Source organism: Tasmannia lanceolata, unplaced genomic scaffold (genome assembly GCF_043159265.1).
Source record: "Tasmannia lanceolata isolate RefF3 unplaced genomic scaffold, GAP_Taslan_0.1 ptg000005l, whole genome shotgun sequence".
NCBI classification, from domain to species: Eukaryota; Viridiplantae; Streptophyta; class Magnoliopsida; order Canellales; family Winteraceae; genus Tasmannia; species Tasmannia lanceolata.
In genome coordinates, this window is record NW_027518682.1 from 19,649,481 (window position 1) to 19,677,195 (window position 27,715).

The window sequence follows — 27,715 nt, forward strand, 5'->3', positions numbered from 1 at the left end:
CGAGTTTGCGATCCGAGTTGCACCCCTAAGTTTAATCTTCTTTCGAGAAGGGTTTAGGAATATTGTAATTTGGTAGGGGATTTAAGCCTGCTATTTGCTTTGTCTCTACAGTTAGGGTTCAGGAAATCATTAGGGGAGGGGATTTGGTAGCGTTCCATCGTAGAAGGCATTTCGTGGATGGTCTGTTGCATGTGAGAGAAGCTACAAAGCCTCACTTTTCAGCAGGTTTTGTTTTCATTCACGAAGTAGCCACTTTTCAGCAGATTTTGTCATCATTCACGATGTCAGGCTCACTTTTCAGCAGATTTTGTCGTCATTCACAAAGTGGTTGCTCTCACATGCAACAGACCATCCGCCACAAAATGCCTTCTGCGATGGACGCTAGCAAATTCCTTATGGGAGAATGATATTATCTGATGAAGGATTTCCTAGAACACATATTTTTCTTTCAAATATATCTAGGTAGGTTTTCAAGAATATTCTTTTGGAAAAGACATTTTCCAATGAATTTTCTTTCCAGGTGTAATTTGGTTGTTATTCACGCTGCTCTGTTCAATTTCGCTTTATGAGAAAAAGCCAATATTTCATATGGCTTTGCTGTTGCAATCATTTTCGCCCACTGTTTTTTTAGAGTTAAATTTGATGTAATCCTCAATGATATATGATTTTTGGGTACCTTTTTATGTCTTTGTCTTGACATTTAGGGTTCCATGTAAGATTTATTTGAAAATTACATTACCCGACAGATTTATTGACTTTTTCAGATAAGTATCTGGTGAATGATTTTTTATAATTTTATTCATTGACTCAAACTATTCTGAAGTTCTCAATAAAATCCATGTGCCTTTATGTTTAGGACTACCAATGTGTTACAAGGGATTTGCTAGCATCTACCGCAGAAAGCATTTCGTGGATGGGCTGTTGAGCAGCCACCTCATGAATGAAGACAAAATCTGCTGGGCTGCTCTCACATGCAACAGGCCATCCGCGAAATGCCTTCTGCGGTGGAAGCTAGCAAATCCCTCAAAATTAATCGCGCACTAAACTGTAAGGTTTGGCTTAAAATGCTCGTCCAAATTTCGAGTAAAACAAATATTCTGTTCTTAATTAAATGCAAGCAAAACGTAAATCTATCAAAATTACCAGACCAAAACCACATTTTGTTCTTAATTAAATGCGAGTTTTTTTCCTCTCGCTCAGCCAATTAAAGAGAGGGTTTAGAAGAAAAAAAAACCAATTGAGAGAGAGTTTGGAACTTCTTAACTAAAAAAATCTCCGTAGAAACTGCTTTACTAAAATATCTCCATAGAAACATACTTACTAAAAACTCTCCGAATTGAGAGAGAGGCAACAAACAAATCCTAAGGGGGCAATATTATTTTAAGAAAAGAATTTAATCAAATCTATTGATTTACAGGTAAAGATAAAAACCCTGAATTTGAGGGTCATTGCTTCTCGCCCCCTTATCTCGGTCATTGCGTGATGGGCACTATTCGATACTCATGACCACCATGGTAATGTTACCGGTGCCATTGATGTGAAGGAGTTACAAAACTTTTTGTTCAAGGAGCAATGAGGAACCTAAGTGATGATGATGATTGATGCCAAAGTAAATATCCGTATGAAGAAGAGTACACACTTCCAGTGACAAGGAGAAGGGATGATAGACTCGAGTAACATGCCCACTTGTAACTGGTTTTTGCAAGAAATACAAACATTAATTAAAAACTTAGGCAGAAGTGCCATCATGATTAATAAGTACAAACATTAATTAAGAACTTAGCGTCCCGTCAAGATTAATAGTGACCATTAATTCAAGGGTCCCGGGCATGTATGTGTAATCAAGACCGTGAATCTTGTACAACATTATAAGGCACCCTAGGTGGTCCCCGGTCTTAGACATCCAAATTTAAGATTAAAACTACAAAAATCAACTGTTTTAATTTTGTTGGTGGAACCCTAATGATGTATCAAGGACCTAGATCTTTGGATCAAAGTCTTCGAGATGACCTTTGGCCTTTGCTGAACAAGCCAAAAGATTTGATGTAGCATCCAATTTTTTTTTATTTTATAGGGAGACATTTTAGGCATGATCCTATTCCTAGCTCCCTTGATCTATTAGCCAGAACTATGTGGGCCTCCTGATAGACTTGGCAAACGGGTGGGCCGGGCCGGTTTTGACCCGGCCCATACGGGTCCGGGTCAAAATGACCCAGAAAATTCTCTTGGCCCCGGACCCGGCCCGTGGGTCACCCGGATTTTTGACATATTTTTTAAGATTTTTTTTTATTTGTATAGAGATTTGCTAGCCACCTTCGCCAACCATTTATGTTGACTGTTTGAGAGATTTGTCTTATTGTCGCGTGGTGCAAACTGCAAAGATTGGCAGAAGTGCCATTTGTGAAAAAGGTGGCTAGCAATAAATAATAATCATGGGGTACTAAGTTTTAAATGAGAAATTAAGGGGAAATGGAACTGAAAAATTAAAGGAAAAAAACCGAAAGAATGTTCTAAAATATAACAATTATGGAAAAAAATACATAGAAAAATCAAAAGTTACGATAATGACGGAAAAAAAAACATAGAAAACGTAAAAGTTATGACAATTACGGAAAAAAAAGTGCCAAAATAAAACCTTCGCGCACTTCTCTATGGGCGCCGCGGGAGCCCACGGGTCCACCCGGCCCAGTTTTGACGGGCCAGGTGGACCCATGGGTCTCTTTCAAACGGGTCACGTATTGGTGACCCAGACCCGTAATTTACGGGCAGGCCGGGCTCTACCTCGTGATAGCTCACCCAAGTTACCACGTGGGACCCAATAATGTAACTTTTTAATATAGGTATACACATCCCTGTTTTAGGGCCGAAATTAACGAAGACAGTAACCACTGGCTACCCTTCCTCCATTTTTACGGCCGAAAATCACAGCCATTTTTTGGCAATCAAGTAGAGTGAAGATGCAGAGCCTTCTGTGGTTTTTCAAATGTCTGAAAGACAAGAAGGACAATATATCTTCTTACCATCATCAGACGTCTTTCTATGGTGTTCCTCCTTTTCACAAAAGTTAAGCCTTTTCACACATGAGAGGAAGAAAGGGATGAAATTTCACCTTCCATTCTCAATTGAACTGCAAATGAACTTTATGCAAACACGTGGCACATGTGGTCCCACTTTGGGGCGACCATCTCATGTGGATTTTTGTTATCCAGGAGGTTTGAACTCGAGACCTTTAGCTCTGATACCATGTTAACTTACCAACTTCTCCAAAAGCTTATGGTTTTGGAGAAAGGCGTTATTTATCTTTTATATTTTATCAGTTATTTTGAATTGAATACAAATTATATAAGGGCTATGATTTTTTCACCCCAGGATAATGCGCCCCCTTGTCACGTGATTTGAATATTTGTTGTCAAAAAGTATTAAGGTCTGCCCACAATTCACGTTAAAAGGTGGGCGCATTACTTTATCCTGCGTGAGGGGTGAAAAAATCATCTCCCATTATATAATTTTAATTTCCAGTTCGTACACACATAGATCCATATTCCCAACACAGAGTATGAGCATTGCCTTGTGACACTTGATATCAACGGTGTTCTTTCAAGTTTACAAATGCAAACATAAAAGACCTCCACCTCTAATGACTTAAGTGATAATTCTGTTAGTTCGGTTAAACCGTATTAATTTCCTTACTAACCGTAGCTGAAACCGAAAACCGAATTATATTATTTTACAAAACTGTAACCGAACCGAAATGGGAAGAAACCGAACCGATCAAAATAATTCAGTTCGGCAGGTTATTCGGTTATAACCGAATAATGCACAACCCTAGGATCTGTAATAATCTTTCGGAAGGGAGGGCAAAAGAGATTGCGGCAGTTATCATTTTGCTCTGTGACTGGCTTTTAACTTGGAATTACAGAGTGAGTACTAGTTGAGATCTTTTAATGTATAGGGCAATTTAACTGTTGTTGTTTAGACTTTAGATCATTCAGCTTTCAAAGTTTAGATTTTACTTGCTGACATTGATCACGATAATTAGTTTTGGAAGTTGATTGTAGTATAGAAATACCGAAGAACATTATATGGAATCTTACTAAACTTAGGAAGCCTATTTTGAAAAACAGAAACAGTGATCCAAGGGATTGTTTTGACTTATGGAAGACTGTCGATATGTGTGTGAAGGTGGATTGTGATGATTGAATGTAAGGTCGAAATTTGTTTTTCACATTTGATTTTTTACACTATTGATGTACAAAAATGTGAAGCAGAACCGGGGTTGCCACGTGCCCGGCTCTAATACCACTTGTTGGGACCCGGGTAGAACTCGCCCTCAAAAGTTAGCTCTTAAGGGGAGGGAACCCATTCCCTTATAAGCCCATCCACATCGTTACACTTTTCCGATGTGAGACTATTTTGCTTTCACGTGGAACCCCCAACACTATTGAAAGCAAATTTAGCAAACTATTGATGTACAAAAATGTGAAGCCCTTGAACCACATGATCTTTTAGCACTACTCTCAAAGATGCACTAGCAACATTGTGCGCGCCATGGTGGGCAAATAAGAAAGATTTCCATTAGTTGCTTCCAATATCTCAATTGATACTTTAATACGACGAATTCAACAATTACTTCCATTTTTTTCCATTCTTTTCTAATTTGATTTGATATCACTCTTTAATAGCAAATGGACGAATACATAACCTTTTATAAGGGTTGCTCATGCCAAAATGTTAGGTTGGTTTATCTTTTGTTTTCTATCACACCATATACATTCCTATATTAGTGGTTTTTCCATACAAAGCACATGTACTACTGTTAAGCATGTGGAATACTTCATTGTTATGAAATAAGCTAAAAATAAATTCTGATTAAATGCCTCAATGGATACCTCTTATATACTTGCATATAATTTTATATGAAAATGATGTTGAAGTTAAATATAGTTTATTATAAATAAGGGATTGAGCCTCTGGCTCAATGGTCAAGAGATTTGTTCTTCGACCTACAGATTGAGGTTCAATCCCAGCTTACCTACCAAAAATGTATTATAGATAATGGTTGCAATTATTTAGAAATGATGAAGTTTAATGGCTCCCAAAGAGGCCCTGATGTCTCATCTACGAATAAGATTAAACTAAAATAATCTTATATGGAAATAAGAATCAATTTTCATTGCATCTAAAGAGGCCTAACATAGTCTTTTGACTGTAGGGCACATCCCATTTAAAAGACATTTAATTTGTACAGTTAGGATCATCTAAATCAATGCAATTTCGTACAGTCCGACTAAAGTTCATGTATGTTTTGGATTTTGATAACTGATTGAGAGTCCAAAACTGACTATTGGTTATCAAAATCGAATGCAAACAGAGTATAAGAAAAAAATCAATATCGGTATGATCAAAGGCCAAATTCTGTTGAGAACCCTTATCCGATAATCAAATTAAGCTCATTCCTAATATTCTCTAGGCTGTGTGGCCGTATAGTCCAGTAATTTTCAAAAAGTACTGTACAGCCCTCTACATAGGATATCCAAATTGTTCACTTGTTGGGCCACAACGTAAATAGGTTGTGCCCCCAAAAGTATTTCTATAAAATGATCCCCGGATCTATAGATGTTTCCATAATGTTCAGTCCCTCAATAGATCAGATGATTAGGATCATCCTATGGAAATGAAATTTGGGGCACAACCTATCTAGGTTGTGGCCCGACAAATGAACGGTTTGGATCATCCTTGAAAAAGATATTGAGGCCCAAGTGTGGCAACCCAAGAGGGAGTGAATTGCGTTTATTTAAAACATTTGCTCTTTTAAAAAAATTAATTAACACATTAGTTCTAAGAACAAATTTCAATCAAGCACGCGAAAGCAATGTCGGGTATAAGAAGTTCATAATTAGGGTTTGCTGCCTAAGCCGATTTATTAAGTATGTAGCCTACTTAACAGCATGATGTTCATTGATGGACTCAATGGCGATGGCGTTGCGGCAGTGTGGACACAATATATTTTCCACCATAAATAATGACTGAGGCCGTAAATTTTCGACTTAAAAGCTTGATGTTTTTTAGTCTCAAAACTATGGGGTGTTTTTTATGATATTCTATTCGGTAACAAGACATCCGAGAGTGGTTGGCGGCATATCGGGATGAAGAATTGTCCGTAAATTATTAAGTTTAAAATGAAAAGACATAAAGGGTAAATGAGTGTGTGTCGCTCATATTTGCTCCTTGTTGCAGAGAGGATCCTCTCCGGCTGTTGTTTGAAGGGTATGCGTTTTACGTGGGAAAACTTGAGCGGTCATAGGGAATAAGGGATCATCGTCATTGTATTCGCCGCCTTCGATGTGCTCTTCTTCTCTTCTTCCTGTCCGACCGGCTCAGAACAAGGTATTTATTTACTACAGTGACAATAAATTACCGGCTCAAAGAAATGTTCGTACAGGTTAAATTACAGTATTCCCACTCTATGCCTGTTGGAAAAAAACAAACAACCTACATTGCTCTGCAAAGCGAAAAAAAGAAGAAGGGGAAGTTGTAGTTTAATATGAGGAAGTGGCAGATAGAGAGGAGGAGAACGAAGAGACTCCTGAATTGTCATATGGACCTTCGGGACTCGGGTTCCATAGAGTTCCCAAAGGGGAGGAGATGATGAAAAGGTTGTGTCGGAGGGCAAGGAAAGGATGAAGACAATGGTTTTAGGGCGTTATGCAAATGAAAACTTATCTACTCTGTAAGCTTAAAACACAGTGGGGGCTCACATTGTTTGGGTGATGCAAACCATTCATTTGATGGGCCCTCACATAGATAGGGTGTGCCCAAAATATGAGCTCCATAGGATCAACCCAACCCTTCGATTGGTGGAGGTTAAAATGGACGGGTATAAACTTTCACAAATCTGTCCATTTTTTGCCTCTACAGTTCGAAGGGTTAGGATGATCCTAAGGAGCTGATTTTTTGGGCTCGCCCTATCTATTTGAGGGCCTATCAAATGAATGCTTTGGATCATCCAAATAATGTGGGCCCACTGTGTTTCTAACCGACGGGAGTAGATAAGTTAAATCGGCTTGGCTTTTCCCAACCCAACCTGACAAAATTCTAACCCAACCAGAGCAAAAATCAGGTTGAACCGGCCAGGTTCGGGTTGAGCCTGGCCCAAGTTGCACCCCTATGGTTTCATGTATAAATCTAGAATCAAGCATCTAGATTATGTTTCTATCTTACGAATTTACCAATCTATTTTTTTTATTAATTTTTTTTGTTCTTTTTGCTAGGTAAACCGGGATTGAACCTCCGATCCATTGAGCTAGAGGCTCAATCCCTCAAATTTATCAATCCAGCATATCATGATCACTATACATAGATCTAATTAAACCACTCTTTCAGATCTATCTTAATGTTCTAAACATGAAGATTTATTTGAATACAAAAATAGATCAAGAACTTATCTCAATCGGCCATTTTGATGATCGATCTGGGGCTCGAACATCTACTGATCTCAGATAGGTTTGATTTGTGTAGATGACAGCAGTGAAGAATCTTGTATCTATTTACCCGATATAGTTCTCTTCCTAATAGAACTCTATCAGCAGATTGAAATGTTCTAATCAGATTAATGCTCAAGTTAATTAATTTACTTATCTTTATGTGGTTGATGTGAGCCATACTTGAGCATCCAAGTTCATTAAAACTTTTAAGATATATTGATTACCCTTTTATATCCTTTAATACCACTTAAAGAAGGTTAAATCTGGTACTTTTCACATTTAACCTTTCTCCTCAATCCAAACCGTAGATTAAAATAATCTATGATCGCCCACATTAAGTTTTACATTGATCCGTACCATGAAACATGACATCATGTCCCCATTAGGATGGCGGTAGTCACCAAAAAAATTAAATAGAATAATATTTGGTAAGTCTAGATTAAGAATTTAGAGTCTTTTAAATATTTGAATAGGATTAGAATAGTTCTCTTTAGCCATTTATTTAAGAGAAGTAATGCTAAGCTCACACGGCTAAAGTGCCGCTTGAGCGTACGCGGGATATCAGTGGTGGAACGTGGCACAGGGAATATTGACAAATCTTTGGCTTTCACCTCTCTCCTAAATTATCGTGCTTTAAGGTAATTTGTTATCGCTTTCGCTCTCCCTCTCCCTCTCCCTCTCCCTCCTAGTCTGGGAGGCCATAATTATTGCTCAATTCTAGGTGCAACTATCCACCTCCAGTTGTAGTTCAATGGGCTGGTCACAGAGGACATCAATCCAGTTGATCTATTTCGTAGTAAAACATTAGAAGGGGGGTTCCTTGGAATCCATTGAGAAAACTAGCAGTCTCTTTCTTCAAAACGAGTCAGCAAATGCATTGTGTTAAGATTTGTCAGATCACACTGTTGGATTATCTTGGTGTAGATTCGGCAAGTGGATTGAATGGGATTAGGCAAGTGGGTTGAATAGGAAAGGTAGCTAGATTAGGTCGCTTAATTAAATTAGAATATTCTAGTATTGTCTCTTTCCATGTTTACCATGATCTTCTTTCTATCTTCATCATGTAAGTGCTCTATATAAGCATCATTGATTCTCTTTGTCAAGTAATCCAAGTTTAGTGAAATATTTTCTAAATTTAATTAAGCGACCTAATCTAGCTACGTTTCTTATTCAATTGAACAACCATCAACAAGAAGAGAGAAATAACCAACAAGAAAACGTAGGAGAAATTTTTATAAATAAAAGTAGAAGGACAATCAATTTCTCTTCGGCAAATGCATTTGCGGATGGGGGATTCCAACTTCAGGAGGCAGGTTGGGGGGAATTGTGAGGAAAGAAACCGGGAAGATCGAGGGAGATCTTGATGTCAAGCTCTCTTCCTACCTCCAGATTCACCCGAGCAGGTTTGTTCAAACTCTCTCTCTCTCTCTCTCTTATTCGCTTCTCCATTTGCTTCTCTATGAAACTCAGTTTTGATTGTACGAATTTCCATTTCAAGTGCTACACGAAGAAACATAATTGATTTATGAGCAGAAACCTATTTTCTTAATGCTACGAGTGAGAGATGGTCTTTCCTTTGGCTTCCGTCAGAGGGAAGCAGAGAATGAGGTTGGAGAGAGAGAGAGAGAGAGTAAAAAGCAAACTATTACTATTGCATTGATCGAGTTTCTTCTAAGAAATTATTGGTACCCCGGAGGATAATTCGCACCCCTGTTAACGTGATTTGACGTCTCTGCCTACAACTCACGTTACAAGGGTGTGTTATCCTATTGGGGGAACGAATTTATCTCTCTCTATAGAATATTATCTAGTTTTCAAATTTTCTCATGTACTATTGACCTATTCGTTTTGGAATTTAGGCCCCGTTTGGATGCCAAGAAGATTTTGATTTGGATTTCTCACATTTGCAGCCCTTTTTGCATTGTAAATTGGATCGAATCAAATTCTTGGATTTCTAATTCAGCACCTGGTAGTGAAAAAAATCAGATTTCTAAGTTTGCTGTAGAAATAAGAAATTGAAAATCCACATATCTGGGAGATTCCGTCACCCTCTTTGCTCCTCAACCTCTCCCCTCCACTAGGAAGTACCCCCTTATCTCTCTGTCTCCCCCTACATGAGCTGCCGGATCTATTCAATCTGTATTCAAAACTCAATTCCAAATCCAAATACAAAATGGGAGGTATCCAAACAGGCAGTTAGTTCCAATAATGACTATTAGACTCAAAACAGTGATAATTTTGGAGTCTATTAATCACTTTTGGAGAGTTTTGGAGAGTTTTCTAGTGTTGGATGTCCTCTATTTCAATTCATTCTTATATGGTTTTTAGAAATTCAAAAGTGAGCTATTTCGGTATCTTGTGAAACATAAAAGAGAAGAGAAAGTCTTGAGAATCAGATGTCCTTCGGCTATATAATTTCTTTGATTTTTTGTCACAGGAGATACAAAGCAAGGACTATTAGATGGACGGTTCAAATCAATCAAATATAGGACGCAATGTGCTATAGTGGGAGCGCCTACAGAAAAATTCCCCATCTATCTAATATTAAAATGTTAATTATAATTATATTATATTATTAATGAATTAGTAAAATAAAATTTACTTGAAATTGGCAATTCATCTTGATAAAACACCTTAAGAAACACTCAAATTTGCAATATATCTCAAATATAAATATTAGTTACTTTAAGTTTCAGTTTGCTATTAGTTCGTTTAACCATCATTGTAGTTGGAACTTGGAAGTAATTTTTTAAGTCAGAAAATTTCACATCCATTTTGTGATTTTACAATGCTGTTTCTTGTAGCAAGCTGTGTCTAAGTATGTAAAATTCCATTTAGGTTTTAATTTTGTGATGTCTTCAGATATTCTGAAAACCATGAACCTAAAGTTCGATGTCCAGTTGAAATAACTTGGACAAGCTCAAGACTCCCTGCTCAACCAAAAACAACTTGTGTTTTCCTCTATTTTCTGTTCATACAAAACACAGAATAGAGTAACCACTTAAACAACAGTAATGGGGAAGAACAGAGAAATCTCTTACTTTATGCAGTTGTCCCACCTGAAGGTCCTGTGAAGACTTTAGAGAAACGAATCCACTTCTCCTCCATTAAGGATAAATGTTAAACAAGAAGCTCAGGAAAGACCACGGACCTTTCCCGTGGCAACGTCGACGTCAATATCAAAGAAGCAAGGTCGTGTTGGAAGACCGGGCATTGTACTCATCGTTCCAACAAGGGGATATATGAATCCAGCTCCAATACTTGCCCTAACATCTCTAATTGGTAAGACAAATCCAGACGGTGCTCCCTTCTGAGATGGGACATGTGAAAATGAATACTGAGTTTTGGCCATGCAGATGGGTAGACCAGAAAAGCCTTGCTTGCTGTACATCTCGATCTTTTTCTCGGCCTTCATGTCAACAGAATAACCAATATCATGAAATCAATGAACCAAGTAACAAAGGGAACTGTTCAATCTAGAACAAGGTTTCAAACTCATAACTGAACTCAAGCTAAACGAGGACAAAAGTCAGTGTAAAGCCAAAATCGTCATGATATTGACTGATTTTCCAAGATTAAATGGCTTTTTCTTGGATGATATTGGATTAAGTAGGGGCTGATCATGGCTTAGTCGAACCCAAAATTAAGAAGGTTGGACCCAACTTGGTTGGTTACTCGGACCCAAAACTGGTCCACTGGAGCCCAAGTTGGTTACCCAGCCCCAAAATGGTGCAACTCGGACCCAAAACTCATACTGTTAAAAATTCCAAAAATGAAATTAAAGTTGGAAAACCATATTGCACCTATCTTTTTGATGAAAAACCCTTTTTGCAGATCAAAACGTTTTGGGCACCAAAAAGATACTTTAATTTTACCTGGACCATGGACCATGGCCCGGCCTGCGGCACGCTCGCATGTGTATTTGAACTTGTGTTCATATAAAACTGGGTCACCAAACAAATTCCAATGCCCCCTGAAGGGCTCAAGCCTTTCAAGCCTTTCTTTTTTGAAAAATCTAAAATAAAACTCCACTCTGATATGAATGTCAAACTCTTTCAAAAGTTCCAACGTGGGACTAAATGTTATTGCATTTGAGTTGACAAACCTCTCCACACACTCTAAGGTCTTGGGTTCAAGTGATACGACTCATACCAACCACAAAAGATAGTTGCTTTTGAAAACAAGAGGGATCTTTCAAATTTTGAATCTTCCCTCCAAATATTAAAGACTAAAAAGTAACTATTGACTTTTAAAATTTCTAACACTTTTGTAGTAAACTCTGAATATCAGCCTCTCACGGATGCCAATAGAGTTGAGTACTTGATTCAGTTTATTTGTGTGAAGAGAACTATAATCCCTCTAACATAACCCCAAGTCTTGATCAAGTCAACTCAGAAAGTTAAGAAACTACCGAATCGAGTTTCTTGAGCACTCCTCTAGAAAAAGTTTTATTAATGTACAGTCAATCCAAAGAGTCGGAAAGTGAGAGTTACCTGTTCCGAGTACTCAACACCGCTGGCGCCGTAGGACTTTGCAATTGCCTCTATTTTCTCTTTAATACTAAAATCTAAAGGATATAAGAACTTCATAGGCTGTTCCTGATTCTCACATGCTTTTTGAACTGCAATGCCAAGATCAACCTGCAGAAGAGACCAAAAAATAAATCACCCATCTCCAGCACTATCCACTTTGATTTTCAAATGTAACTAAGATAATAATGCATGTCCAAGTATCACTGGCACAATAATTTTTCAAAAAAAAGTATCACTGGCACAAGGCCTCAGGCATGGTGACATAAAGAAAACACACTGACTTCTCAGAATAGTTATGTGATAATATTAACAGACATGTTATATTATCATATATTCAACTCAACTCAACTAACCCTTTGTCCCAAACTAGTTGGGGTCGGCTAATGAATCCTTTAGAAAATTTTCATGAAGAGGGTGAATGTTATATTATCATATGCAAAAAAAAAAAAAAAAATCCAATTCCATAGAAGGACATGGAGAACGCTCTTTGCAAGCACAAATCACTTTACGCGCAGGTGGCATGCGCAGGTGTCTATATATGTGTGACCCCGTGTGACACACCACCCCCGACCCCCCACCCACAAACACACACATTTACAGATAGACAGGGAAAGAGATGCTTTAGTAGGGCATGCCCTTATTGTAATACAATGAAGGCATGGTGGTTACCACCTTTGATTGATGAAGGAGGTCCACAACAACAAATAAGTAAAAGATGAAGCATCTTTGCACATAGAAATTTGAAGGTAATAATTGCAGAGGCATTATAAATAACGAAAATTATACTGACCGCTCCTTTTCCACCATGTGCGTGATGGGTACACACGACTGCATCAAAAGCACCAGCAGCCAGTGATGCACTTCTCACCGCATTCAGCTCCGCCTCGGTATCAGTTGAGAACATATTCACAGCAACCACAACATTTACCCCATAAACCTTTGTGTTAGAAATATGCCTGGCAAGATTCACACAGCCAGCTTCCACTAGAGCCACGTTTTCTGTTAAGTAGGCATGGTCTAGAGGTTTCCCAGCAACCACCTCAGGCCCTCCTCCATGCATTTTCAAAGCTCTTATTGTCGCCACAATGATAGCACATTGAGGCATTAAACCACTGTATCTACATTTTATATTCATGAACTTTTCTGTGCCAATATCCGCACCAAAGCCCGCCTCTGTGACTACAAATCCGCCTGGTCCCACCAGTTTTAGTGCGATCTTATCAGCCACAATGGAAGAATTCCCATGAGCAATATTAGCAAAAGGTCCAGCGTGAACCAGTACAGGAGTTCCCTCAAGAGTCTGCATCAAAGTAGGGTTGATGGCATCTTTCATTAATACAGTTAAAGCACCTCCAATACCAAGATCGTCCGCAGTTACGGGATCACCAGCCTTGCTATTTCCAATAACCATTCTCCCAAGCCTCTCTCTCATGTCTGCAAGAGAAGTTGTGAGGGCTAACACTGCCATGATCTCACTCGCAACTGATATGTCGAACCCCGTTTCTCTCACCATGCCTTTTTCTTCAGGACCTTGCCCAACTGTAATTTTCCTCAGAAACCGGTCATTGACATCCATAACTCTCCTCCAGGTAATACTATCTGGGTCAATATCAAGCCTAACGAACTTCTTGATCTCTTCCGGTGTAAGTTCATCGGGGCAGGTCTTTGAGATCCCAAGTTTTTTTAGGCGCCGGAACATGACATCCGCAAAACTACGCTTCCCTTCTTTGTTTGGTGGGCACAACCTGTTGAGTAGAGCCTTGTCGGATTGAGAGGCTTCATGGAAAATTCGAGTATCAATGGCAGCTGCGAGAAGGTTGTTTGCGGCTGTTATTGCATGGATATCACCAGTTAGGTGAAGGTTAAATTCGTCCATTGGGATGACTTGACTGTAACCACCACCTGCCGCACCTCCTTTGATTCCAAAAGTTGGCCCTTGGGATGGTTGACGAAGGCATGTGACGACCTAATCATGGAAGTGAGGTATAATTTGTTTGAAATGCAATGATCAGAAATGCAGTTCAGAAATAACACAAGTATTTCTCTAAAAAAATCCATAGGTTTTCAGATGCAAAAATTGCACAAAAGAATGCTTAGTCACTATCAAATGAAGTTCTAAGCTGTTTGTCTTTCTTTTTCTTTTATTCGTGTGATTTCATGAACCTTTGCAGGTCATATTAAAGATTGGGTTAGTGGAATGATGAGAATAGTAATTTAAATGATAATTGTATGCCAGCATGGACAATTCAAGGATTCAAGTCTTCTCAATACAAGAATACCATGGTGTAGGTTGCTTAAGATATTACAATCCCCAATAAGTATGACGACAGTTCCTTAGTTCTTAATCGTACCTGATTTTATTGTCAATTCCGCAAAATAGCAACCTCGCAACCAATATTGTCTTATTTCCTTGTCGACACTGATGCTGGTTCATGTTTAGGAAGTCAAAACCCAAATGTATTCAAGTAGGGGAAAATGATGACTTGATCCAATGATCATGCTCCCATGACAGTGCACCAACAAAAGGAATGCAAAGTTGAAACAATCATTTTCAATACTACCCTGGTTGTTTTGGGCGTGAGCCCTTCTCTTAGTTGGAATGTGCTTTTTGTTGTAACCATGAGGTCTCTGGTTCAATCTCAGTTACTGGTTCAATCTCAGCTTACCTAACAAAACAGTAAAAGAAAGAGGAATGCTAAACTGCAGGGCGCCCTTGCAAAAAACAGCTGCAAGGGCATCCCCATTCTATCCACGTCAATAACCTGCATTTATTCCAGCACTGAAAAATGTAAACATAAAAGAATAATAAATGAAGGTTGATGATGTGGATGCAATGGAGGCGCGCTTCAGTTCAGCATTCCTCTAAAAAAATACTACCCTAAAAGTTAATCCTGTCAGAATCTGTTCCTGAATTCCTGATATATCATATGCCCATAGAAATAACCTCAACCTCTTTTGCCTGGTGAACCTGACTAGAAGTGCAAAGCGCTATGGTGTAAGATAAGACGTGTATTCCTTTCTAACCAATTTAGGGTTAAAAATGACACCTACAATGTAAGTCCGAATGGGTCATCACAATAGGCAGCCGCCAAGAAATCAACAGATTGAACCAATCTATTCTAGATTCCTGGAAGATGGAATATTTCATCTACGTGTGAAGAGTATTAAACTTGGGATTCAGGAACACCAACTACTTCAAAAACTTATGATAGATGAAAATATCAAAGAGTCTATGAACGTGGCAAAAACCTCAGCCCAATGTGTCGCGGGCAAAAAGGGGACATCAAGTCAAAGCATGTTCTAAATCAGATGGGGTGATGGACTGATGGTAGTAAATTACAAAAGAAAAAAAATAGAGACATTAGAAAATCCAAAAAAGAGAGAAGAATCAAGCATCCAAGAGAAAGGAATTAAAATTCTAGTTTGCAAAGCAGACTCATCAAAGTACCTTGGGTACAGGGGAAATCAAGCCCCAGAATTAATAAAAAAAGAACTGATGCCATAGTGTCATTCCTCTATAATACCAATGAATACTTTTGGATCCTTTGTAACTTTGATCTTAAAGTATACAGCTTAGTCAGTGTTAAAAGTTACAAGCCTATAAAAAATGCTATCATCTGAATCAGAAGTGTATTTAATCTGCAGTATCATAAGGAACATTCTTATACTCTTTACCTTTTTTTATGAACATTTCACCTTGCCAACTTTTGAGACAAGGCATTGAGCTCCAATGCTTGCACAATTTCCTATCCCGGCAGTAGTTAGCATTGAGGATAGCTAAAGATTATACAGAATTCGGTCTTCAATTTAGTTGTGAAAAAACTAAACAATCCATAATTCAAGAAGTCAAATGAGTGAAGGAATGTCCACTCAATTGTCACTACTAAGTATTTAGTTATCGTTGAGGATAACTAAGATTATATAGAAGACAGTCTTCAATTTAGCAGTGAAAAAACTAAACATTTCATAATTAAAGAAGTCAACTGAGTGATGGAATGTCCACTCAATTATGTCACTATTTAGTATCAAATAGTAACTACAAACAATAGGCAAGCAATAACTACAAACAAAAGGTACAAAGGATGAAGGAAACAAGTAGCAACTAACAGAAAATTATATCATTGAAGAAAGAAAGAAAAAATCAAGGAAACAATAAACACAACATTCATCAGAAAAAAGGGGAAGTTATGCAAATCCATTTGATATTCAGTGACCAATGTGCTTCAACCTCATGGATCATAAACCCGCACAGCCCTTTCTGATAGTTCTCATCATCTTTCATGAAATCAACATTCATTAAATTTTTTGTTAGACATTATGAAGTCTAGGCAACACCCAAAATCATATCCTCCTATCAAAGATCTGGGAAATAGATCAAAAGTTGCCTTCTTGTCTAGCACATAAAACCCAAAAAAACATTAAGTCCAAACCCTCTTATAAAAGCATATTATTATTGGTCAAAGAGGTAGCAAATCAGAAGAATATGAATAAAAATAACAAATCCATCTACGAAGCATATGTTGATTGAATCAAAGATGCCCTTTCTATACAGAAAACTGGAACCCACCACTACCCCCAATAAAGATAAAAAAAATAAACTCACATCTTAATATCTTATACAGAAAAAAACATAAAAAAAATGTTACCTTTTTATTAAGAAAAGCACCAAGAGCTTGACAAAGACCAACAGTGGTAGTAGATTTTCCTTCTCCAAGAGGGGTTGGAGTAATCCCTCCAACCACAACATAGTACCCATCTCCACACCCTTCAAGTTCATCAATCACAGACAAAAGCACCTAAAAGACCAGTACCCATATCACACATCGATTAAAAAAAAAAGTTCTTCTAACCAAATCGAGACATGGGTTTTGCTTGATTACCTTGGCTTTGTATTTTCCATATAGATCATAATGGATGGGGCTTAGATTGATCTCATTTGCAATCTCAGATATATGGAAGGGTTGAACTGAGTTTGCAATGTCAATATCTGCAGGGACAGGAGAAACTACCTCCAATTTCCTCAGGGTCTTTGAAGAAGACATTTTCCTTTTCTGAACTGGGTACTTCCTCCTCTCCTTCCAAATCGAGCCGTTTTTTTAGGATCGATACATCTTTTTTTCAACTCTTATCTTCTTAATATTGTAGTAAAAAAGATTCCATACCCACGAGCATACACCACGGAAAAAAATGAGCTAATGACTAATGAGATTTTATATGTTGTAAGCATGTGTAGTACAGTATTTTTGTAAAAGTACTGGCCACACCATTGGATGATCCAAACCGTTCATTTGATGTGCGACAAAGTAAATAGGTTATTCGTAAAAAACATTTCCATAGATCCTAGCCCTCCGATCAGAACTGCATGAAAACCTTTAGATCAGAGGGTTGGGATCTTCCTGAGGAAATGATTTTTGGGCCACAACCTATTTAATTTGTGGTCCATCAAATGGACGGTTTGGATCATCCTATGGTGTGGCCAGTACAATATTTTTTGAAAAATATTGGACTATATGAACTTACACCATATAAAAACTCCACTAATTTGGCTTTCGGTGAAAAATTAAATAAAAATGCAATATAGATCTCTGTCAGCATTTTCCAGATGACCACATTCTGACCACGTGGACGCCATCGTGTCTGCTGATCCAGATGATAAATTTAATCCTTCCCCATCGTCATTAGCCCAACTGTGATCAGATGATCTACCCCCTTCATCCATAAGCCTCATTTTAATGGTTACGATTGTTATAGGTCATCTTGATCTTATTATGTATGGTAAGTCCATTTGGAATGGGAACAAGACCATGCGGGTCACCTTCACAATGTCCATCAAACACATAGTTACCAGTTACCACCAAATTCAATAAATATATTGAATTTTTTTAGGGAAATTATATAAGCACAATTTTATATGATGATGGGACACGGCCTAAATAGGTTGTGCCCCAAAAATCATTTCCATAGGTTGATCTAACCATCCGATCTATAGAGGGACCGCACATCAGAGGGTTGATCATAGATCGGATGGTGAGGATCAACCTATGGAAATGATTTTATGATGATTGTGCAAACTCAATTTGTCTTTTCTTTAAAAAAAAATGACTTCTGAGGACTTTTTGGGAACCCTAATAACATTTGACAGCTCTTTAGATACTAAAAGACAAGATGGGCTAGTGAAAATATCAAACCATGGGTGTGCTGATATCGTTTCCCTTTTTTTTTAACACAAGTGCTATGTGAAATGGGAGGAGCCTGTGACCTCATTATAGCATGCCCACGAAGGCATATTGGGTCCTTTTGAATGATCTAAGCCATTCGTTTGACAGGCTTCACTTTGGATCTTCTATTGCTCAAAATTCATGCAAATCATCCTGCCATGACATCCAATAATGTATATTTTTTTCCTTAACGAACACGGGCAGTCAAAAAACTATGCCTTCTTTGTAGGCACATCATATGTACTATATGTAAAGCTAAGCCCACTCCTACGTTTTAGTAGGGAGCTAGTTAAAACTGGATAGCTAAGTTTGGGGTGGAGGGGGAGTGACTCAACCGACCCTCTCGCCCCCTAATAAATCCCTAAACTTTCTCTTGCATTAGAGAGCCTTTTGCTAGTAGTGTAACAATGAGGGTGTGCCCTACTGAAGCATTTCTCTGGAAACTCTTCGATCTTTTTTCTTCCTCTACTCCTATCTAATAGGTACGACTTCCCATGTATTTACCATTTGTGCAGGGTCTCTTTTCAAGTAGAGGGGAAATGGCAAAAATAGGCGTAGCAGGTTTTTTCAGGGCTCGGAACTTAAAAAAGCCAATAGTAGTTTGCAATGATAGCAGAGAGTTGGAGTTGCCTACGTGAAATTAGAAAATAAAGGTAAGGTAAAGATTGTTGAATTTTATCTCGTTTACCACAATTGATTTTTTTTTTGTTTTCCAAGTTTTCTTGTTTTACTACCTAGGAGATAGCTAGGTTGTGGCGTTCTCTAATTAGGTTTCCTCGTTGCACTAAGAGTGGGTTTAGGTTATGAAAAACCTTATGAATACGTTAGGTATCTAAACTAAAACAATATAGAGAGTTGAGAAACACAACATACAAGGAAATCTCATGAGAAGTGAGTTTTTTTTTTCTTCTTGTTCTGTGAGTTATGACTCAAAATTTGAAAATTTTCACTTCTTCATAAAAAATTTCTAAAGAATTCATTAGCCGACCCCAACTAGTTTGGGACAAAGGCTTAGTTGAGTTGAGTTGAGTTGTGAGTTATGACTGAAAGGAGGTTTTTTTTCTTTTCTTTTTTGAACTGGTGGAGATTTATTAGCAAGAAAATAAAGCCATGAACAAGACGATCATGGGAAAAGAGTACATAACACAAAAAACTAGAGGAAAAAGAACTGCTCCAGGGGGGGGTAATAAAAAAACTCCAAAACCTCTCTACCCACTCCTAATCGGGCAAGGCAATCTGCCTCTCCGTTCGTTGCCCTCCTAACGTGACGAAAGCTGACAATATGACCCTCGATCTGATCCAAAATCTCATCATGTAACTCTGAAAAATCTCTAATGCTCTGTTCTCTCGTCGGGAAAGGAAAGGAAAGAGAAGTGAAGGGAATTAAACTGATGTGGCAGAAAGGAAAGTGAAGGAAAAGAAACCTGACAGAAACCTGTCAGATGAGCGTTTCGTTGCACAGAAACCTGACAGAAACCTCACAGAAACTAACATAAACTACAGAAATATGTGTTTCGTTGCACGGAAACTCAATAGAAACCTGTTAAATAGAAACTGTGACAAACTGATATGCAGAATGATGCAAACATAGAATCTAGTCTAAAATAAGTGGGTCTAACCCTCTGAAGTCAATCAAAATAAGAAAACCATGATAAACAGAAGTTGAACAATAACAATGCCAATCAAATTGTCACAAATATAGAGCTGCCAAGATATAAATCAGGCAACCAACATAGACTTGACAAAAAATTGTCACAAATATAGAGTTGCCAAGAAGAAGCAGACCGTAATATCGCATAACAAAAAGACCAAGCCAAGTCCTTACATCTATAAGTCCAAGCCAACTAACAAAAATAGTACATAAACATGTTCACCAAAAAAAACATGTACATAAACATGTTCCTACCCATGACCCACAATCTGAACATCAGGAGAAATTACCCAAAAGTCATGACACAGAAGATCATGGATAATAAGCAGACAAGTTAATCTCTGCCTACTCTTAATGGCCTTCTCCACACAGGTGGGGAACCTCACCATATACCTGCCAGCATAAACTTCTAAATATTAGGTGTTGCATATATTTATCACCAACATAAACCATGTCCACAAGTCTATCTTTATACTATGTGCGAACTACCTCACCATATCTTGGTAATAAATATATTTAATACGATCCTCATGCAAATTTCAACCTGACCCAGGACTTCACCTTTCATAAGCTCTATAAATTTCATGAATAATGGAATGTGAGAGGCACCCATTATCTCGGTTGACAAATATCGAAAAAGAAACTGAAAGTACAAGACATGGTAACCCATTCACTAGAAAAGAAATAATTACCAATGGTGATTAAAAAAACATATACCCAAACAATGAAAAAAGACCATGTACTCATAATTTTATAAGATGATTAAATTACACAAGTTCAGTAGCAACAACTAACTCACTCACCCCATAGAAAGCCCTTGGAGATGGAAAATCCATAGATTCACCAAGATGTTCAAGTAGATTATCTATACAGATGTGTTCATCCTCCATGTACTGTTTTGGTCCTCTCTCAGAACAGCTACCCGAACGAAATACCGGTAAAAATCCAGAACCAAACTATCCATCTGATGGTGATTTTGCACCAATACCACCAATAACCAATTCCTACAGGTAGATGTGGGGCAAAAATGTTAGTTGCAGTATATTTCAGAAAATGGAGAACATGAATGAAACAGTTCAACAGAAAAGAAAATGTTGTGGCATATCAAGATTTTCAAATAAAACAGTTCAATTACATGACAACTAAAATGAAAAAAGGTATGAAACTCTACACAAGGGAAAATATCAACGACTCACCAATTCGCTTTCAGCAACCAAACGAACGCTACTCATGCAATGCCGAATAACTGAGAGGTGCCGTCGAGGTTTCCCATTTTTCTGCTTCAAACTTCCCAAAGCCTCAGAATTTTCATCATCCATGGAAGACCCATTTTCCTTACCATACCCACCTTCTAATACAGTAAATGGATGCAATAAATCAGTCCCTGTACCCCTACAGACATATCATATCCCCTTCAAAAACATAAATTCAATCCCTTCAAAACAAAAACCGAAAACCCAAAGAGCCCTTTGAAGGATTAGATCCTTTCCAGAATCCTGTTATTCCAAGCTGGTCCCATTAAAAAAAACCTGCCAAAATAGTGACAGAGACCCGATTGTTTGATGTCAACAGAATAAATCCCAAAAAAGCACAATGATTTGCTGATTGAATCAATCAAATTGTCAATCCGCTTATAATCTTCAAACCTCAAAAGTCATGAAATAACATAGCTTCAGTATCAAACATCCACAGGAATTCACAGACAGATAAACCATACAACAATCCTCAACTCAAATAAGTCCTACCAATCGCATACAATTCAACATAAAACCACTAAATTTCCTTCCATTCCCATCAATTCCCCAACCCTCGAGAACCACAAATAGACCAAATCCCTAAAATCAACAGTTCATATGCTTCATACGCTCATAAACATCATAATCCTTCAATTCCCAACCGAATTCAAAATTATCAAACAACACAAACCCTTTACAAACTGCAATTTTTCGCAGAAATCCACCTATTCAGATACAAAAATCCCACACAAAACCCATCTAAACATTCAAACTACAATTTCTCTCTCAAATTCCTCAAATCCACACACTAAATCAGCAAATTCACCAAATTACAAACCCTAACAAAATATAAGAAAAAGAAAAACAATAAAAACCCTAGAAATAAACGGATCTGACAAAAATATCAATCCGAAAGTATTCTAGATAATTAATCTTCTAAACAAAAATCAAACCATAGGCCAACCAAAAAAAACCTAGGTTTCAACCAATCCCACAAAAAAAAAAAACTCAAAATTAAATAGAAAAAATCCGAATTCGCTTCAAATTTAGAACATTACCGGAAGGTGATAGTCGTCGACAATGGAGGTCTTGCGAGGGAGAGAGAGAGAATCGTCGAAAATGGAGGTCTTGAGAGAGAGTCTGAGGGAGAAAAGAGAGAGAGCTTCGATCGTCGGGTGAAAGTCTCGGAAAGAGGGAGTTTCCGATGTAAGAGGTAGGAAAAGGGGTTTCCGCGATTTCACGGAAAGCCCTTTTCCACGTAATTTTTAATAATTTCCACGTCAGGAAAAAAAGTTTCCGCAGAAACTAAAAGAACACGCTTTTTACGGTTTTCCACGGAAACAAAGCGGACTTTCCGCAGAAAAGAGGGGAAGGAAACTTAAAAGAACACAGCATAAGGGTGAGGAGATCAGCCTTCCAACCATCTAATGATGTTTTGAGAATCCCCTTCCACTATGAGATTGTCCAAATCATACTCCAACAACAATCTTATACCTTGGAGGATAGCCCTCACTTCTGATTGATTCAATCTATAATTCCTATCGAACCTGAGAAAGCGCTATTCTCATATCTAAGAACACCTCCTATCCCTGATGGACCTGGATTGCCCAAACTGGAGCCATCAAAATTCTGCTTCAGCCACCCAAGATCAGGTGGAGCCAGGGACAGAGCCAAGGGGGTCCAGGGGGGGCAATTGCCCCTCCTGAAAATTGGGAAATTGTTTAAAGCCTGCCTAGGATTCTTATCCGTGAAGTGAGTTTTATTAAGCATTTTTTTCGTAAGCACCTATTTTATAGCAATTTTCTCTCTCTCTCTCTCTCTCTCTCTCTCTCTCTCTCTCTCTCTCTCTCTCTCTCTCTCTCTCTCTCTCTTAACAACAAAATATCTTAGAAATTTGAGGGCCAAATGCGAAAATAATTGAGATTTTATATTGTGTGTGACGGTATGTGTTTTTCAAAAAGGATTGTACCCAATTTCGTGGGATGATCCAAATCGTTCATTTGTTTGGCCACAATGTAAATAGTTTGTGCCCCATAAATCATTTTCATAGGATGATCCTAACCCTCCGATCTAAAAGGGACAACCTCTACAGATCAGAGGGTAAGGATCATCATATGGAAATGAGTTTTGGGGCAGAACTATCTATGGTTGGGCCCAACAAATGAGCAGTTTTGAATCATTCCATGAAGTGGGTTGTACAGTCCTTTTTGTTAAATGGTGGACCATACATCCCAACACAAAACTCATAACTGAGATAGGTAATTAATGAAATTTTATATGTTGTCCGCAAGTGAAGTCCAATGTTTTTCAAACTATTGTGTGGCACTGTGGCCCACTTCATAGGATGATTCAAATAGTTTATTTGTTAGGCCACAATGTAATAGGCTGCACTCCTTGAATCTTCTCCATAGGATGATACTAAAGCTCTGATCTACAATGTGATTGCTTCATAGGATCATCTTATCGAGATTATTTATGCGTTGCAGCCCATTTATGTTGTGGCCCAACAATTGAATGGTTTGGATCATCCTATGAAGTGGACTCAGTACATTTTTGAAAATATTGGACTACATGTGTGGGTAACATATAAAATTTGGAGAATTATTTAGATTTTCATAGCAGAAAGGGATCTTTTTTTTCTTGGGCTATGCTATGCATGCGTGTAAATTAGTAGGCTCTGTCCATCATAACATGAGGTGTAAATATTGGGCCCTATTATATCAAAATAGGAGGTTTAAATTCTGGGCTCCACCTTATGCATGGGATAGGGGGAGATGGTGGGCCCACCTATAAAAATTTGAAGTGTAAAATGGTGAGCTCCAACATGCTATAACGCCATTCTTTGCCCTGCCCCCCGTGGACCAAATTCCTGGCTCCGTCCCTGGGTGGAGCCCATCTAGGGGTCACATCTTCTTTTCCTTCCCTGCTGATACAGATCTCCTTCCAACATTTTTTCTAATCTGAGGATGAATACGGTGAGAACTCATGGCAGAGCTTTAGCCCATGGAACAATTAGATAGATGACTCCATAGAAAGAAACAGAGGCACTTTTGACTACGCAGGTTCTTGAATGTGCGAGCATTCCTTTCTTTCGATACACAGATGGAAAGGAGTTTGAGAAAGGGATTTCCATGGTGACAGGAAGGAGAAGACTCGTGAGCTTTGTGGTTGAGCTAATTCTATTAGAATCTTCATTTATTACTTTTATGGTGGAATTGACTATCACCATCGGTGTTGATATCTTTGTCAAACTATGAAAATCTTGTGTGTGATTGCAAGTTTGGATCTTTTCATTGTTTTACGTGGGTTCAGTGTTGGGAAGCAAGGCCTTCCTGTCCGTGTGTGCAAAACAAAGAATCAAAACAATCCACAAAACATATGTAGATGCCGGAAAAAGTAAGCCGCATCACAAATCAAATATGCAAAATCGAAAAGCAAGAGCAATAATATTTGTAGCCATAAACCAAGCCACAATACCAAATTTGCTTGGAAAACCGTTCAGGTGAAGGGAAAAAACACTGGACAAATCCAAGAGAGATCAACTAAAATAATAGAATATATAATATACATTTGTTTTTCTTCTAAGTTATTTGCCTAAAACTTTAAGTTTATCACAAATATGAAAAATAGAGGGATACAAGGTTACCTCACAGATTACTTTTCTTACCCTAAGAAACACCAAAATAAGCCTTTTTCCAATGAACTGGGGATGATCCGGCCCATCTCATATGGGAGACCATTTTTTTTTTTGGATGACATAAGGTATCCCCACTTCAATTTTTAGAGCGGGACTATTCCCACTGATGAGCGATCTGAAAAGGAAAGGACTCCAAGTGGGTATGAACAGACGGTGGAAAGTCCAAATCTTTTAGAAAAAGAAACGCGCGTCAATCTATTCTTTGATCCACTCTTGACTGACATGCGAGGGAAATTAGCTCTTGCCGTAAACCACGCGCATTGGGTTATCCTGGGTATTCGAACTCACGTCAATGGGGAGCCAAAGAGCCACACCCATGTAGGGACTTAATTAATGGGAAAAAATATTTATGTGGAGATAAACCCATCTGTATGAAAGAGAATATTTCGACAGAGATCTATTTCCAAAGATATTTACGTGAATGTAAATGACCCACAGATGTAAAATGACCAACGACAACCAATAAAAGAAGAGTGGATACTAAAATATGGGCAAAACAATCGACTCCCTAATTGACTTTGAAATTAGGCATTGCCCATATAATAAAAGGGAAAGGTGAGCGTACTCGGTCGAGTAGATAAGCTTATCTACTCGGTCGGGTTAAAAACAGTGGGGGCCCATATTTTTTGGGTGATCCAAACCATTCATTTGAAAGGCCCTTATCTAGATAGGGTGTCCACAAAAAATCAGCCCCATAGGATCATCCTAACCCATCCAACAGTGGAGGGAAAAATGGGCAGATTTGTGGACAAACTGTGTGTGTCCATTTTTCCCATTTTTCCCATTTTTCCCTTCACATTTGGATGGGTTAGGATGATCGGCTGATTTTTTGTGGACACCCTATCTAGATAAGGGCCTTTTAAATGAATGGTTTGGATCACCTAAAAAAGGTGGGCCCCCATTGTTTTTAACCCGACCGAGTAGATAAGCTTATCTACTCGACCGAGTACGCTCACCTTTCCCATAATTAAAAACAATTATCTCTCGAGTTTACTAATGCCTCGAACAAGACCATTAGAAGGCCAATTCGTTCAAGTTCGGTTGCCATTTAATAATAAAGCAAACATTCAAAGCATTGAATAGAAGGTGTTAATCATTCAAAGACGCCGCCCTGAATGGTAAAACAAACTGCAGTGTCACGACCATACGACCCTGATAGCCTGACTACTTGGAACTTTTCCTGAAGTAAAAAAACTTACTAAAAGTGATCATGGGCCCATCATAGGAAAAGGGCCCTTTATAAGAAAAATACAGGTCAAAGTGCACAAATATCTCCATGCATGGTTCTCGAATTTGGACCATTTAACAAATGCTGAATTCTTGCCAATTTCGAGTTAAAAAATCAAGATCTTCCCGAGGAAGAGTCAAATGATTAAAATTTGATTAATGCATAGTAGGCAGTATTCATTCATTTAATATTTTGTATGTTGTTTATATAGATCATGGTCTTGAAAAATTCAAGCTCTCTCCTAATTTTTTCGTTTCACAAGTTCCCATAAACCTTCTATACCATAATAATATACTTTTAAATCTAAATTGTAACTAAGCCCGCATCTCATATAATTTGGAAAATGCCGTTACTATTTAGCCTGCAAAAATGGGCAGTGATAAATCGACTCCCAAATATCTTAAATCGACTCCCTATGTGTCTTTCTCTCTCCTCTGGTTTAGAGAGAGAAAGAGGAGATAGACATATGGGGGGTCGATTTAAGATATATGGGAGTTGATTTTATGATTTATCACTCCCCTGCAAAAATTTATAGATTGCCAAAAGCAAGACACTGTGGAGGGTAATATATTCATTTTAAAATACTTGCACGCTATTCTCAATATCATCACATCCTTCGCAAAAAATGTTGACAAGATTATTTCACTCGTGTTATAATTCAAAGTTTAAGAGGATGTTATAATAAAGAAGATTCATTTTAAACCCTTTTAATAGCTCATCTATCTATCAACACTATATATAAAGCTAAGTCCCCTCGCTCGCATCAAGGATGCGTCTCACACGCATGCTATGTCATGTGCACGGGCTGTCACATGCCGTGAATAATAATTCAAATAGTTGACCCGATCTACTACTATACACATGATGACATGACACATGTATGATGGTTAACCCTTCATCTACTTGGCACAAAGATGGTGAAGTAGGATGAATATGAGAGCTAATATACAGTCTTGTTTTGATTAATGCACCCATCTCTTTATCTTAAACTTCTTTCATGGTTTTTGCCACTCCCTGCTAATTGGCAAAAGAAAGAAAAAACTTGAAATTAGGCCATGTTCGGCAGCCATGAATTTTTTCTAATTAAAAATAAAAACATGGAAAAGAAAAACTATATTCAAAATAGAGTTTTTGTTTTCCTTATTTTTCAGCCACTCTGCACCATCTCCTCACTCATGCCCTCTCCAACTCTCCCCACCCCTGTCCTGCGAAGATAATATTCTAATGAAAAACAATTTCATGTTTCCTAAACATGGCCTTAAATATCAATGTACTAAAATATGTTGCTAATATGGATTTAGGGTAAGAAATTTCTAGGAAACGAAAATTAGTTTTCCAGTATTCGACTTTAAATGGATTTTTTTCCTCGAAATAATAATTTTCCCTGTTCTTTAGAAGAGTTTCAAAGTTGCTGCGGCTTGGCTTTTTTCCATGTACATTTTCTTCCTATACATTTATTTGCCCCAGTCGAAACGGTCCCAAAAGGTATTGGGAGAAGGGCCCCCAACCCTTCTCATTAGGAAATTGACGGGAGCTACCTATGCCTCAAATGATATGGAGGCACTCCATTAGTTTGTGATAGCCCAATATATCTCTACTTGAAGACCTTTTTAGGACTTTCTGGTGAAGGTCTGAAGTGTTCCTTGAAAATATAAGGATTACATTTATAA

The 27,715-nt window shown here is 38.0% G+C and overlaps 1 protein-coding gene and 1 long non-coding RNA gene across 2 annotated transcripts; both read right to left on the reverse strand.

The window, feature by feature from the left end:
* Positions 1–10,418: 10,418 nt before the first annotated feature.
* THFS (10-formyltetrahydrofolate synthetase) lies at positions 10,419–17,204 on the reverse strand. Its single transcript, XM_077380141.1, has 5 exons — positions 16,897–17,204; positions 16,663–16,812; positions 12,807–13,982; positions 11,978–12,124; positions 10,419–10,893 (listed from the first exon to the last, which is right to left on the reverse strand). Exons 1-5 carry the CDS (start codon positions 17,056–17,058, stop codon positions 10,618–10,620), a joined length of 1,911 nt encoding a protein of 636 aa, XP_077236256.1. The 5' UTR covers positions 17,059–17,204; the 3' UTR covers positions 10,419–10,617.
* A 3,028-nt stretch (positions 17,205–20,232) lies between these two features.
* On the reverse strand, positions 20,233–21,396 carry LOC143876804 (uncharacterized). The gene is made up of 3 exons (XR_013250476.1): positions 21,082–21,396; positions 20,689–20,889; positions 20,233–20,278 (listed from the first exon to the last, which is right to left on the reverse strand). It is a non-coding gene; the product is annotated as an uncharacterized LOC143876804 (long non-coding RNA).
* Positions 21,397–27,715: the final 6,319 nt, after the last annotated feature.

Bases quoted from the DNA above. Each gene is read 5' to 3' on its own strand.
- THFS (XM_077380141.1), bottom strand. From the start codon at position 17,058: ATGTCTTCTTCAAAGACCCTGAGGAAATTGGAGGTAGTTTCTCCTGTC. The intron at 16,813-16,896 runs GTAATCAAGCAA...CTGGTCTTTTAG, and splicing joins ATGGAAAATACAAAGCCAAG to GTGCTTTTGTCTGTGATTGA. The intron at 12,125-12,806 runs GTCAGTATAATT...TCTCTTCTGCAG, and splicing joins CACATGGTGGAAAAGGAGCG to GTTGATCTTGGCATTGCAGT.